At 42.2% G+C, this 13964-nt stretch overlaps 1 protein-coding gene across 4 annotated transcripts in view; it reads left to right on the plus strand.

The window, feature by feature from the left end:
- Positions 1-366: 366 nt before the first annotated feature.
- The window catches only part of PABPC1L (poly(A) binding protein cytoplasmic 1 like), a 65275-nt gene continuing 51677 nt past the window's right edge, over positions 367-13964 (plus strand). For all 4 annotated transcript variants that reach the window (XM_030212941.1, XM_030212942.1, XM_030212943.1 and 1 more), the window contains exons 1-3: positions 367-435; positions 9758-9956; positions 12174-12367. In XM_030212941.1, the coding sequence (XP_030068801.1) occupies positions 9764-9956; positions 12174-12367 (387 nt within the window). In that variant the 5' untranslated portion in view covers positions 367-435; positions 9758-9763. The remainder of the gene's footprint in view (positions 436-9757; positions 9957-12173; positions 12368-13964) is intronic.

Here is a 13964-nt window from a genome sequence, read left to right on the forward strand (position 1 = left end):
AGTGTTTGCACGCCCCCAGTATTTCATGAACGGGTATCTATTGGGGAAATAGCACCCCCAGTCGTGTTCTCAACTCCTCTCCCCGTCCAATAGCGCTCCCGGTTCTGTATCGTTCTCTCTCTCTCAACCCCCTCCTGTCACCGGCAGCAGCAGCAGCGTTTCACCGAAGTTGCGAGCAAAGAGTCCCCGAAGCTTTCCCTCAGCCACGTGCCACGCAGCACACTTCTCAGTCACGCGACTTCTTCCCCTTTGCGGCGTCCCTCTCCCACATCCGCCCTCTCTGACGCAACTTCCTGTTTGCACAGGGGGGGAGCCCGCGCAACGTCGTCACGCCGCGGAAGAGGGAAAGAAGTGGCGTGAGAGGTGCTGCTGGCAAGCAACGTGCATAAAGTACTGCGGCTGTCGTCGTCGGTGATACTAAAGACAGGTTTGAAGGTAGGCTAGAAGGGGGCTGTGGTTGAGAATGAGGGAGTGATGCCGGTCCGCGGGGGTGGGTGGAACTTTTATCTCTGCTCACCGTTTACGTTTAACTACAGCCGACGTGTGCAACCCCTCCCCCCCCCCCCCCCCCCCCCGGAAGCCTCGTACCTTTCCATTACAAGTTTAGTGTAGTCGTTTCCTTCTCTAGCCACTGTTTGTGGACCCAGTAAACGTTTCGGACCGTGCTGTTGAGCCTAGGAGTCCAGGACACCCTGTTTGCCACGCATGACTTCTTTTATTTAGGCGCGGTATAAAGTGCTAGGCCTGGTTTAAGTTTTTGAAACTTACGCATTTGATGGTCTGAACTTGCGATGCTATAGGGTACAGACTATATAGATGTAAGCAGTTAAGGGCCATATGGCCTATCTAGTCTGCCCATCCATGCTGTCTACAGCGAAGGGCGACGAAAATGATAGTGGGGATGGGACGACTTTCCTATGAAGAGAGGCTGAGAAGGCTAGGGCTTTTCAGCTTGGAGAAGAGACGGCTGAGGGGAGATATGATAGAAGTGTATAAAATAATGAGTGGAATGGATCGGGTGGATGTGAAGCGACTGTTCACGCTATCAAAAAAATACTAGGACTAGAGGGCATGAGTTGAAGCTACAGTGTGGTAAATTTAAAACGTGTAATTAGACTCTGGAATTCGTTGCCGGAGAACGTGGTACGGGCGGTTAGCTTGACGGAGTTTAAAAAGGGGTTAGATAGATTCCTAAAGGACAAGTCCATAGACCGCTATTAAATGGACTTGGAAAAATTCCGCATTTTTAGGTATAACTTGTCTGGAATGTTTTTACGTTTGGGGAGCGTGCCAGGTGCCCTTGACCTGGATTGGCCACTGTCGGTGACAGGATGCTGGGCTAGATGGACCTTTGGTCTTTCCCAGTATGGCACTACTTATGTACTTATGTACTCCCTTGTCCCAAGCTCTCTTGAACAAGTACTGCACTTTCACCCAGAGGCTGTTTAACAAAGTCACCACCCCTTTCTGTTAAGTATTTTCTCAGATTCTCCTCCGTCTATCCCCTTTCACTTTTGTCTTGTGTCCCCTCACTCCAGAGCTTCCTTTCAATTGAAAGAGACTCATTTTCTGTGCATTTATGCATATAGGTACATTTAAATACCTGTCATATCTCCTGCCTTTCTTCTAAAGTATATATATTGAGATCTTTAAGTCTGTCCCTATACGGTTTATGCCGAAGACAACTGACCATTTTAGTAGCCACCCTCAGGACTGACTCCATCCTGTTTATATATATATTTTTGAAGGTGCGGTCTCTAGAATTGCACACGATATTCTGTTCATTTTCAGCATTTGATATACTGCAAGTGATCCCTGAATTGTGGTCTCACCAGAGCATCATTACCTCCTTTTTCCTCTCCCTGTGTACCCAAGCATCCTTCTAGCTTTCGGCGTTTCTTTTTCTGTTTGACCACCTTAAGCTTATCACATACGATCATGCCCAAGTCCTGCACCTCTTTCATGCCCAAAAGTTCTTCACACCCTAATCTATACCGTCCCCTCAGGTTTTTGCAGCCCAAATTCACGACACTGCATTTTTTTTAGCATTAAATCTTAGCTGCCAAATTGCTAAGTCCTTCCTCGTGTTATCCACACCATCAGGGGTGTCTACCCTATTGCAGATTTTGGTATCATCTGCAAAGAGGCATACCTTACCAGATAGCTCTTCAGCAATATCGCCTACACATAGTGTTAAAAAGAACTAATCCTTGCGGTACACCACTGGTAACATCCTTTTCTTCAGAATGAGCTCCATTTACCTCTACCCTCTGTTGCCTTCTACTCAACCAGTTCCTAAGACAGTCACTTTACGGCCCATACGGAGGGCACTCAGTTTATTTATTAGTCATCTATCAGGAACCTTGTCAAAGGCTTTACTAAAATCTAAATACATATATCTTGCACTCCCTCTTGATCAACTCTCTGGTCAGCCAGTCAAAGAAATGAATCAGATTTGTCTGACAAGACCTGCCTTTAGTGAAAGCGTGTTGCTTTGAAACCACACCTAGAATCTGTTACTTAATACAAGTGTCACAGGACATAGCCAGGTGCTATATGGTGGGAAGAGTGGTAGAAATAACTGGGGCACCTCACTCTTCCTTAGTTTGACGCGGTATATTAAAGAAATATGTCATGCATAGTTCCAAGTGGTGATGCTGCTAGGCGATGAATGAGCAAGAAGGGACAGAAAAGTGTGTCTCCAGATGTAACTGCTGGTGTACCACTGATAGAAGCGAGACTGGTAGGATTACCAAACTGTCAGTAAATTTACTGATAGCCAGTAAACAAATAGAAGCATGTGGCTGTAAAAATAATTTTATGTTAGTAAAACTATGATGATCTGTGGGCTTGTGTCCTTGATGTTGTGAGTTCAGTCTCTGCCAAGCTGTAGTGCCTCTGAAGGCAGATGCAGTGCCTTGGTGAGTTTTGGCACTTCTTGTGGGGGTTTTGTTGTGGTTTTTTGTTTTTTTGTGGAATGTCTTAATTTCTCAACATCCCTCCAGACTAGTCCAGCTGCTTGCGTTTGTGTATGCTTACCATCTCCTGGAGACTGAGAATAGTGACTTCAGTCAGATTGATTTTATAAGTATCCTGTGCAGTCACCAGAAAGTCAGTAGTTCTCAGTCTCTAGCTGATGGTAGACATGTGTAAACCTGTTCAATTTAGTCCAGGTAGGCCAGTTACTCAGAGGGGTTCAATGTGGACCTTAGGTTACCAGACCAGGTAAAAGAGAAAATGAGAGAAAAAAAGAGACAGTTTTGATAGGTCTCTGTTATTTAGAACAGTGATCCTGGAAGACCAGGAATTGCCTGAGGGTGCCACTTACCTGGGTAGTTGGGTGCCCCCCTTCCCCATCCTTCCTCCTGAACAAACTTTCTTCTTCCTTTCTCTCTTCTTTATATAATTAGTCTAATTACTTATAATTACCAGAGGTACTGATGTTAGATTTTGTAAGTTTTGTTATACCATGAAACTGATGTCTGATGCTGTGCTGGTGGGTGAGTAATTAAAAAGACTTTTAATTCTCTCTAATTCCTGTACAAATTTTTCTGTAATATTTTATAAGATTTCATAAGTTGTTTTAGTGAATAGCAAATCAAATGCGCAGCCTAGTACACTCCTCTATCCTTTCTGCTAGGATTAGTTGAGAGCTAGTTTGTGCCTTGGATTCTCCTCTAGTGCAGGAGGGCAGCCTTGAGTGCCGGAGTGAGAGCTGCCAGAATTCTAAGGACCTGATTTATCAAGGTCTTTTTAATTCCCATATAGAGGTAATAAATAAAACAAAGATAATATGATTCCTTTTTTATTGGACTAATGTAAAACATTTTTGATTAGCTTTTGAAGGCAATACCTTCTTCAGGTCAGAAATATGCATATATATATATATATATATATATATATATATATATATATAAGCGTTCCAATGATAGTCTCATGGAGAAGGATAGCGAGTGAGTGGGTGATCAGAAGCAATATAACTTAATGGTAAGACTTTTGAAGTTAAAGTGATGAAATATTTGATACCCACCAGACAGGACTAAACAAGGATCTGGGTTTCCTATCCTATTATCTTATATAATAATTTGTAACTCTGCTTCCCTGGATGGCTGGGTTCGTAACAGCATGCTGACATCAGCTCGCCTCCAGCGTTCCCTTCCCCCTCAGTGTCCTGCCTCACGTAAAGACGAAATGATGTCAAAGGAGGGCGGGACATTGAAAGGGAAGGCTGGAGGCGACGCGAGCCCAGCCTGCCGCCGCTGCCACCTGAGGTAAGATGAACGGCTCAAAGGCAGGGCGGCAGGAAGGACAGAGCCACTGGCCATGGATGGGTGGGCAGGGGAGGGGAGGATTGCTGGACATGGGAGGGGAGGGCAGAGGAGAATTGTGGGACATGGAAGAGAAGCCAGAACCGCAGGACACTGAGGGGAGGGCAGAGAAGACTCGCAGGACACAGAGGGGATAGAAGAATCGCTGGACATGGAAGGGAGGGCACGGGAGAGAGGAGAAATCGCTTAGAGGAGAGGCTTCCTAGGGCCTGTTTCATTTTTCACGAAATGGGCTTTGTTGCTTGTAAACAATAAAATTGTAATGCTTTGTCACCATCTGATCACCCAGCTGTTTTTCCCAGTTTCTCACCCTCCCCCCCATTTCTACTTTTCCCTATAAGACTATTCATTGGAATTCTTTACTGTTCCTCATATATATTCTGATATTGTTTGCCCCTTTGTGGGCAACTTTGCAGAAATAGCATGGTTCTTGTAATATTTTTTTAGTAGTAATTATGTATGAGATTAGTTTTACTATTGTTTATAAACATGGGATTTATTATTAGACTAATTAAATTTAATTAGTGCAGTTTAGTTTGTGCTTATGAAGTTTTCCTAGTTTTTGAGGTTTTTTTTTTTAGTAGATTTTATTTATTTTTAGGATACATAAGAGTTGAGTATTTTATATGTATATTTTTTTCTGGAAAACATGGATTGGGTTTTTTGGTTCTGTTTGCTCTTTTTTTTTTTCTATTGAGTATTTGGAATTTTTTTGTACACTCACACACTTAAGGCTTCTTTTAAAAAGCCACTACTGATTCTAGCGCGGCAAACGAGAGGAAGCCCATAGGAATTGAATGGGCTTCCTCATTTGTCTCGCAGGAATTGCTAGTGTGGCTTTGTAAAAGAAGCCCTTAGTTTGGGCTGTAAATCTATGATTTTCTCCATGATCAGACGCACAAGACCGCTACCTGATGTATTGTCAAGGGTCCTGGTAGATTGTGCAAATGTGATGCCTCACCCTATTGAAGTTGTTACAAATATTACTCTTAATAGGCGGTCAAGACAATTTCGTAAAAGGCTTCGTCAGTAGGCTTCAGGATACATCTAATCTTAGGCCCATTAAGCATTCACACATTTGCCATTCTCGTTTTGTTCCTATGCCTTGTTGTTGTTTAAATATGTGTTCAGTAGGTAACAAGACCGTTTTAATCAAAGACTGGATTGAAGAATATCAGCCCTGGCTGTCTTTTTCTGACGGAAACTTGGCTTATGCCAGAAGATGATCCACAGATAAATCGGCTCCACCCAGCGGCCTATAGAGTGCTCTCTGTTGAGGAATATGAAGAAAGTGGTGGCATTGCACTTATCTATAACTTTTGTACTAAGCCGTATATCAATAAATCCAATCCAAACTTACATGACTGTTTTTTGAGGTTAATTGAAACAAATTTGTGGACCTATAGTGGATGTATGTTGAGTTTCTCGTACAAGTTTTAAGAGATTCCTGGGGGGGGGGGGGGGGGGTTATAGGGGAATGTTAATGGGTGGCTAGATTTTTTTTTTTTTTCATTTGTTACTCTGTGGTTCCTTCAGCACATCTATCTGCCTTGCCTGGTGATATTTTTTCTGCTGATTTATCTTAATAAAGGTTTGTTAAAAAAAATTGATAAATACCCCTGAATTGGAGATGTAGTATCTTTCAGTTGGAAAGCAAACACTATCACCTTCTATTACCTGTATACGCTACCATTGTCCCCCAGGGAAATGGGTTAAAGCATGTTACTTCCTTTTTGTGTTTAGGAGCTAAATTCATGCCCTATATAACCTGATCTTAGGAAATATTAACCTTCACTTAGGTGGTTTTGTATTCTTTTCTTTATTGAATTATGCCATCCCTCCCTCTTAGGTCAGCAACTAGATCTGATCTCCTTCTATAATAACACACTATCTACCTCAAGAACCTGTATTGCAGATATTAACCTGGGAAAAGATGCTATGGTCAGATTATTTTTTAAGTTTGTTTTATAATAAACTGGAGCCAGTTTAAGCCAGTTTAAGGGTTCATCTGGGGAAGGAAGACACTTGTTATACCACCAGAGAAAGTCGATTCTATAAGTTTTTGGATGGCCTTTTCTCTGTATTTTTATTTATTTGTTACATTTCTATCCCACATTTTCCCACCTATTTGCAGGCTCAATGTGGCTTACATAGTACTGTAAAGGCGATCGCCAGTACCGGTATGAACAAATACAGAGTAAACGTTTTGGTAGAGTAAAGTTCATGTTTGACAGACACATTTGGGAATCGCAAGGAGGAAGAGTTAAGTTATGTCCCGTATGAGCTTTGGTTTCGTTGTGTTGCTAAGGCATTTAAGTTGGATCGTTAGGGTATGCCTTTTTGAACAGGTTAGTTATCAGTAATTTCCGAAAGTTTAGGTGGTCATATGTTGTTTTCACGGTGCTTGGTAATGCGTTCCATAGTTGTGTGCTTATATAGGAGAAGCTGGATGCATAGGTATTGGACAGACTACCTCTGTGGAAGCTTGGAGGAGGGTTAGTATTGAAATTTTAGATGGAGTAGGCCCGTAATCATACCAAAGTAAGACGGCACTGTAGAAAGCTTGAGATGGCAGAAAGACAAAACTGATCTTACTAGGTCAAATTGGAGGAAAGCAGCTTATAACTATAAAAAGACGCTTAAAAATGATACAGTTTCAGAACATACCTTTCCATTAGCTGGGAAGAAGATACCAGTAGATAGAATTTGGACACATTTTCCCCCTCTCCAGTGGCATGATTTTCTTTCTCTGTTTAAGGAGTTTGCTGTTATTTCATGCTTGATACTTGCCCTGTATATATAATGCGCTCGGCTCATCTAACTTTTTGAGCCTTTTGATTGGATACAGTTACAGTTCTAGGTAATGTCCACTGTGAGTTAGGTGAAATTATAGTTACTTCAGTTCTTTAAGTTAAAAAACAACCTAAACTTCCAATTATAGGCCTATAGCCTCAATACCAGTATTTGTAATGCTAATGGAGGGGTTAGTCACTGCAGCTGGAACAATATCTGGATGCACATAATCTTGCATTATTTGGCTTTCGTTCTACCTTTTTTTAGTACTGAAACACTAAAATTATAAATTCACTTTTAGATCATGCAAGGCTGTTTCTTTGTGAAAGGAGGAATGCTTTATTACTTCAATTTGACCTTCCCTTTTGACCTGGTAGATCATAATAACGTCTTGTTGCAGATCTTGGAGAAAATAGGTATTACCGGCAGTGTTCTGAACTGGTTTTGTGATCTTTAGGTCAGTGGAGTGGAGGAGTGGCCTAGTGGTTAGGGTGGTGGACTTTGGTCTTGGGGAACTGAGTTCTATTCCCGGCACAGGCAGCTCCTTGTGATTCTGGGCAAGTCACTTAACCCTCCATTGCCCGCCGCATTGAGCCTGCTATGAGTGGGAAAGCGCGGGATACAAATGTAACAAAAATAAAATAAATAAATATAGGGTTAGGATGAATGGTGACCCTCCACTTATATCTCATACGATCACTATACAACTTTGTATTTGTTATCCACCGACTGGGCAAACGCCTTTGACGGTGCTATGTAAGCCACATTGAGCCTGCAAATAGGTGGGAAAATGTGGGGTACAAATGCAATAAGTAAATTGTTTTAACCCTTGTGGAGTTCCCCAGGGCTCTCCTCATTCAATGTACTTCTATGCCCACTGGGGTTTTTGTTGGATAATGATGCTTTCTTGTCTTATAGTTACACAGATGACATCAGGGTACTTATTCCTTTGAGTTCTAGTTCAGAGATAGATACCCCTAGGGTTTAAAGTTATATAAGTTTGATAGATAATTGGTTGCTTTCCCATAAGCTAAAATTTAATGCAGACTAAATTTCTGCTGATTGATAAATCAGATCTCACTTCTAAATCTATTTGTATTGGTCAAGCAGAATATATACTTTCTGCAGTGATAAAAACTTTGGGTGTCCTGGTTGATAGTTCTGTTTCTGTGGAAGCTCAAACTGCTTCTTTAGTGAAGAAATCATTTTTGTTGTTGAGGAAACTTTGCTGGATTTGTAATTATTTTTGAATTAGATCAATTTAGACTTTCAGTACAAGTTTTGCTGCTGTCACAATTAGATTACTGTAACCTTGGCTATTTGGGTTGTACTAAGCATCAATTGGAAAGGCTACAGACTGTATAAAACACGGCAATATTTTTGATTTTTGTTTCACTAAATGTGACAGAATTTCATCTTACGTCAAACTTCATTGGCTTCCTATTGAGATAAGAGTTTTTTGTTTAAATTGGCTTGTTTTTTTCAAATATAAAATGTTTTGTATAGTTTGGCTCCAATATTCTCGCCGCCATTTTGCTGCCTTTTCTAGGAATAGAAGGCCAAACTGTACTACTTTAATTTCTTTCATCGAGATGCAGGAAGTGGTAAGAATATTTGAGATGACACTGGTGTTTAAGGCAGCGAGACACTAGAAGGACTTTTCTGGGGTATTTGAACCTTCCCACTCTTACTTGGTTTTTAGAAAGAATGTTAAGACTTTTTTGGGGGGAAATTTGTATTACACGATGATGTATAAGTTTTAGCCCTTATGGTTTTCATCTTGTTTTCCTAGAGGAGTGTTCTGGCTTTTGATGTTTCTATAACCACTTTGAACTGTAAGGTATTAGCGGACTATAAGACCAGATTTTAGGTTATTGCCTTTGAAAGCTAATCAAAAGTTTATTAAGTTTGAAAATTAAGATATCTTTCTTTATTGGAGTTTCTATTTATTACCTTTTCTAAGTAGACTAACATGGCTACCACACCACTTGTTTCCCCATATACAGAAGCCCTTGGTGAATAAGCCCCGTAATGATCGCGCTGCAGAAATACACTGGTGATTCTTGTCCATGTGCTAGGAAAGGGGAACACAATCTGAACTGGAGACAGAAAGCCGTATCAAATACGTTGTGCTAAATTTGTGTCTAGTGAGGCAAATATAGAAATATGTTTACATATCTCAGCCACACATGGGAAATGTACACTGGACAAATCTCCTTAATATGCAACAGTGTCATGGATCAAAAGCAAAGAAGGCTAGAAATGTCCTGACACTTAAGACCTGATTTGTTGAGGTTGTTCTCACATTCTAAGGGGTGGGGGGGGGGGGGGGGGGGGAAGCTTAGTGAATCGTGCCCTTATTAGAAAACAATAGAGCGTAAAATGTATTTCCATTGAAGAATTATTTGTAATCAACGTCAATGTAGTAGGAAACCTGATTTAATCTGAAAGAGTGGGATGTCAGTGATTTAGATTTGGTTCTGTTTTATAGACTAGATCAATTAAGAGACTTACACACCCCATAGTAACATCCAGATGCTTTTATTTTGAATGGTATAGGTTATTTAATGTGTAAGAACATATTGTTTGACATCTTGTGTGCCTTAATGTGGTGCTGTAATGTGTAAATCTTGCAGTTGACCATGAATGCAAGTGGCCCGGGATATCCTTTAGCCTCTCTCTATGTTGGTGATCTGCACCCTGATGTCACTGAAGCTATGTTGTATGAAAAATTTTCACCTGCTGGACCAATCTTGTCCATCAGAGTTTGTCGTGATGTCTCCACGCGTCGATCTCTTGGATATGCCTACATAAATTTTCAGCAGCCTGCAGATGGTGAGTTTGAATTCATCTCCATTTGCAAGGTGAACCAAATCCTTGATGATATTTTTTTTTATGGGTACCTGTATCAAACTAGACATCGGCTAAGCTAGCACATTGTCTTGTAGATAAGCTACTGCTACTTTCTGTGTATACCCTACCTTGATTTGTACCTATGCTCTTCAGGGCACAGACCGTATAAGTCTGCCCAGCACTATCCCCGCCTCCCCACCACCAGCCCCGCCGCCCACCACCGGCTCTGGCACAGACCGTATAAGTCTGCCCAGCACCATCCCCGCCTCCCAACCACCAGTCCCGCCTCCCACCACCGGCTCTGGCACAGACTGTATAAGTCTGCCCAGCACTATCCCCGCCTCCCCACCACCAGCCCACCACCGGCTCTGGCACAGATCGTATAAGTCTGCCCAGCACCATCCCCGCCTCCCACTACCGGCTCTGGCACAGACCATATAAGTCTGCCCCGCCTCCCCCCACTGGCTCTGCCACTCAATCTCAGCTAAGCTCCTGAGGATCCATTCCTTCTGAATAGGATTCCTTTATGTTTATCCCACACATGTTTGAATTCCCTTACCGTTTTCTTTTCCACCACTTCCCGTGGGAGGGCATTCCAAGCATCCACTACTCTCTCCGTGAAAAAATATTGTTGTTAGTTACACTTTTAAAATGTCCTTTTTATGTGTGGCTGTCCCCTCCTTTCTGGGTAACAGTTGTTCTTGGATGGGTCTGACTTTGCGTTGTCTTACTTCACAAAGCTTCAGTTTAGTACTGGATGGAGACTGGCTCATGTACTGACAAGAAAAGGGGAGACTGGGTGGAGGAGTAGTATTTACCTGGGTTAGGGCAACCTCAGCTAGGGAGGCCTTTGACCGGAGAGCCTCTGAAGCTATATGCTGTGCCCCAACTCATCCCCTACTCTGCCACTGAACAGACAATACTTACCTGGTGCCAGGGAGGGGTGTAGTGATGTCCTCCTATGCTGCCGTACTGAAAATAGCAATGCCAAACTCCTAGCTGTAGGATGGTGCCAGAGGCAGGAGCAAGTGGGCATCTCTCTTGCCTCCCAACCTATGGGGGATGGGTCTGAGGAGTGATGCCCAAGGCCTACGTGGGCCACCAGGGATTCCTAGATGGGACCTTCCAAGCCTACTAGGGCCAACATACTTTGGGGGTTAGGGGGGGCTATGGCCCATTTAGGCCACTAGAGGTCTTTGCCAGTCTGGGTCATGTGAGGTGATGTGCTGCACTCCATCTCATATGACCCATTTGTTCCCACACTAGAATCTTTACTCCAATTTGAATAAATTCAGCACTACAAGAGTAGTGTTTAAAAAAAAAACTATCAAAATTTTGTGCAGCTTTTTGTTGGTGGCAGTTTTTCATTTGGCTGTTTTACTTGCCCACTGTTCTACCCTTTTGCATGGTTCTCTTACTGTGGATTTTTCTGTGCTGAAAATCATGCTACATCTGGAGTAAGATTAGCATCATAAAACTGGAAGTGAACTGCAGTGCTAAAGGATAGTGCTGCTTGTTACTTGGGCCCCTCTTGTATTCAACTGAAAAGGTGTGTGGACTGGGATTTGTGTTTATATCTCTGTTTTGTGTTTCACTATACATGGTGGGGGTGGTGGGGGGGGGGGTGGAGGTTATACTGTTTCTTGAAAGCCTTTTACTAGGTGCCAATAGACAACCTTTTAAGAATATAAAAACTGCAATACGAGGTCAGGCCAAAGGTCCATCATTGTTCATCACTCTGCTTAACTCACGCTTCTCGGTGAATATCAGAAGTGTTGACTTGGCTTGCAGAGGTGTTTCTTGTGAAACACTTTACTGTGTGGTCCTGAAGTCTGTAGCAGTATTTGGAAGCCAGAAAGAGGCAAGATACTCCAAGTCGTGCCTGAACCTGGTACTTCAAAGGGAATGCTGAATGTTAGTCAGTGAGCCTTTCATCTGACATACAAATAAACTTTTAATGCTGAAGGAAATAAGTTGGATTTGCAATGTGTGCATGATTTGGTTTGCTTTTAGTTTTCTATGCTTTGGCGTTGAATAAGCCAAGTCTATTCAATGTATTTGTGAGTTATATTGCTGAAGGGTTAGAGGGAAAAGGGTACCTCTTTGCAGATTACACAAAGGTAGACCCTAGATGGAATAGAATGCATGAGGAGTGACTTACGTACATACCTTCAATACTATTCATATTCTTCATGCCAGCGGAGCGTGCTTTGGACACCATGAATTTTGAAGTAATAAAAGGCAGGCCTATAAGAATTATGTGGTCTCAGCGTGACCCAGGTCTTCGGAAATCAGGCGTTGGAAATGTATTTATCAAAAATCTCGATGAGTCCATCGACAACAAAGCCTTGTATGATACCTTCTCAGCTTTTGGAAATATTCTTTCATGCAAGGTAAGTCTTTAGAGTTGGTATAAGCTGCCTTTTAAGAATGAACGCACTTTTGAGCTAGCACAGAATGTAACTTCTGAATCCCATTTGGCATTGACTATTAATGGTTAAAATACTTAAAAGGGCAATTCTGTAACTGGGCACTTGCATTTATGCACCACTGCCTGAGTAATGAACAGAGTAATAACACTAATGCAGTGGGCTGAGAACTGGGTTCAATTCCCACTGCAGCTCCTTCTGACTCTGGGCAAGTCACTTAACCCACTATTGCCCAGGTACAAAAAAAAACTTAGATTGTGAGCCCACTAGGAATAGGGAACGTATCTGAATATAATATGTAAACTGCTCTAGTTGTACCAAATCTGTGGCAGGGTTAGCAAGACATCAAAGTGCTCTTCTGTAACCGTGTGCGTCAGTGACATAACGTAAAAACGCAATGGGTGGCGCTCCCACTTGCACATATAACTTAGAGTGCTATAAAATTTGTGCAACCTTGCTGAATTCACATGACTTCAGTTCTGCCAGGTCTATGGCTGGTGTACGGTACCTTTTGGGCACATACATGTGAGGTGTGCTGATTCCAGGTTACACCTGTTACAGAATAGACTCTCAGTGCATCCTTGGAGTGCCTTAATGAAGACATCCAGATATAGAATTGACGCCTTAGAGGATAATTTTATAAAGTGTCACTTAGATTGAGAGAGTAGGAAGGTGCTGAGGCCCCTTGGGTGCTCTTTTTAGGAAGGTGCTGAAGTCCCCTTATGGATGATGAGCACAAATACTGCAGAAATCACTAGGGAACAGGTATAAATGTATTCATAGAAAAATGTAGGCAGATAGACCATATGGCCTATCCAGTCTACTCATCCATGCCATCTCTCTCCCTATCACTCCCTTAGAGGTTTTATGTACTTGTCCCAAGCTCTTATTTATTTATTATTTATTTAGATTTTGCTCACACCTTTTTCAGTTGTAGCTCAAGGTGAGTTACATTCAGGTACTCTGGATATTTCTCTGTCCCAGGAGGGCTCACAATCTAAGTTTGTACCTGAGGCAATGGAGGGTTAAGTTACTTGCCCAAGATCACAAGGGGCAGCAGTGGGATTTGAACTGGCCACCTCTGGATTGCAAGACCAGTGCTCTAACCACTAGGCCACTCCTCCACTATAGCAACATTCCATGTAGAATTTCAGATAATATCAACATTCCATATAGAATCTCAAAGAGTAGCAACATTCCATGTAAAATCTCAGATAGTAGCAACAGAATCTCAAATAATTTATTTGGATTTTGCTCACACCTTTTTCAGTAGTAGCTCAGGGTGAGTTACATTCAGGTACACTGGATATTTCTCTGTCCCAGGGGGGCTCACAATCTAAGTTTGTACCTGAGGCAATGGAGGATTAAGTGACTTGTCCAAGATCACAAGGAGCAGAAGTGGGATTTGAACCGGCCACCTCTGGATTGCAAGACCGGTGCTCTAACCACTAGGCCACTCCTCCACTCTTGAATTCAGATACTCTCTTCGTCTCCACCACTTCTGGGAAGCCATTCCACAAATTCACCACTCTTTCTTTGAAGAAGTATTTCCTCAGACTAC

Source organism: Microcaecilia unicolor, chromosome 8 (assembly GCF_901765095.1).
Source record: "Microcaecilia unicolor chromosome 8, aMicUni1.1, whole genome shotgun sequence".
NCBI lineage: Eukaryota > Metazoa > Chordata > Amphibia > Gymnophiona > Siphonopidae > Microcaecilia > Microcaecilia unicolor.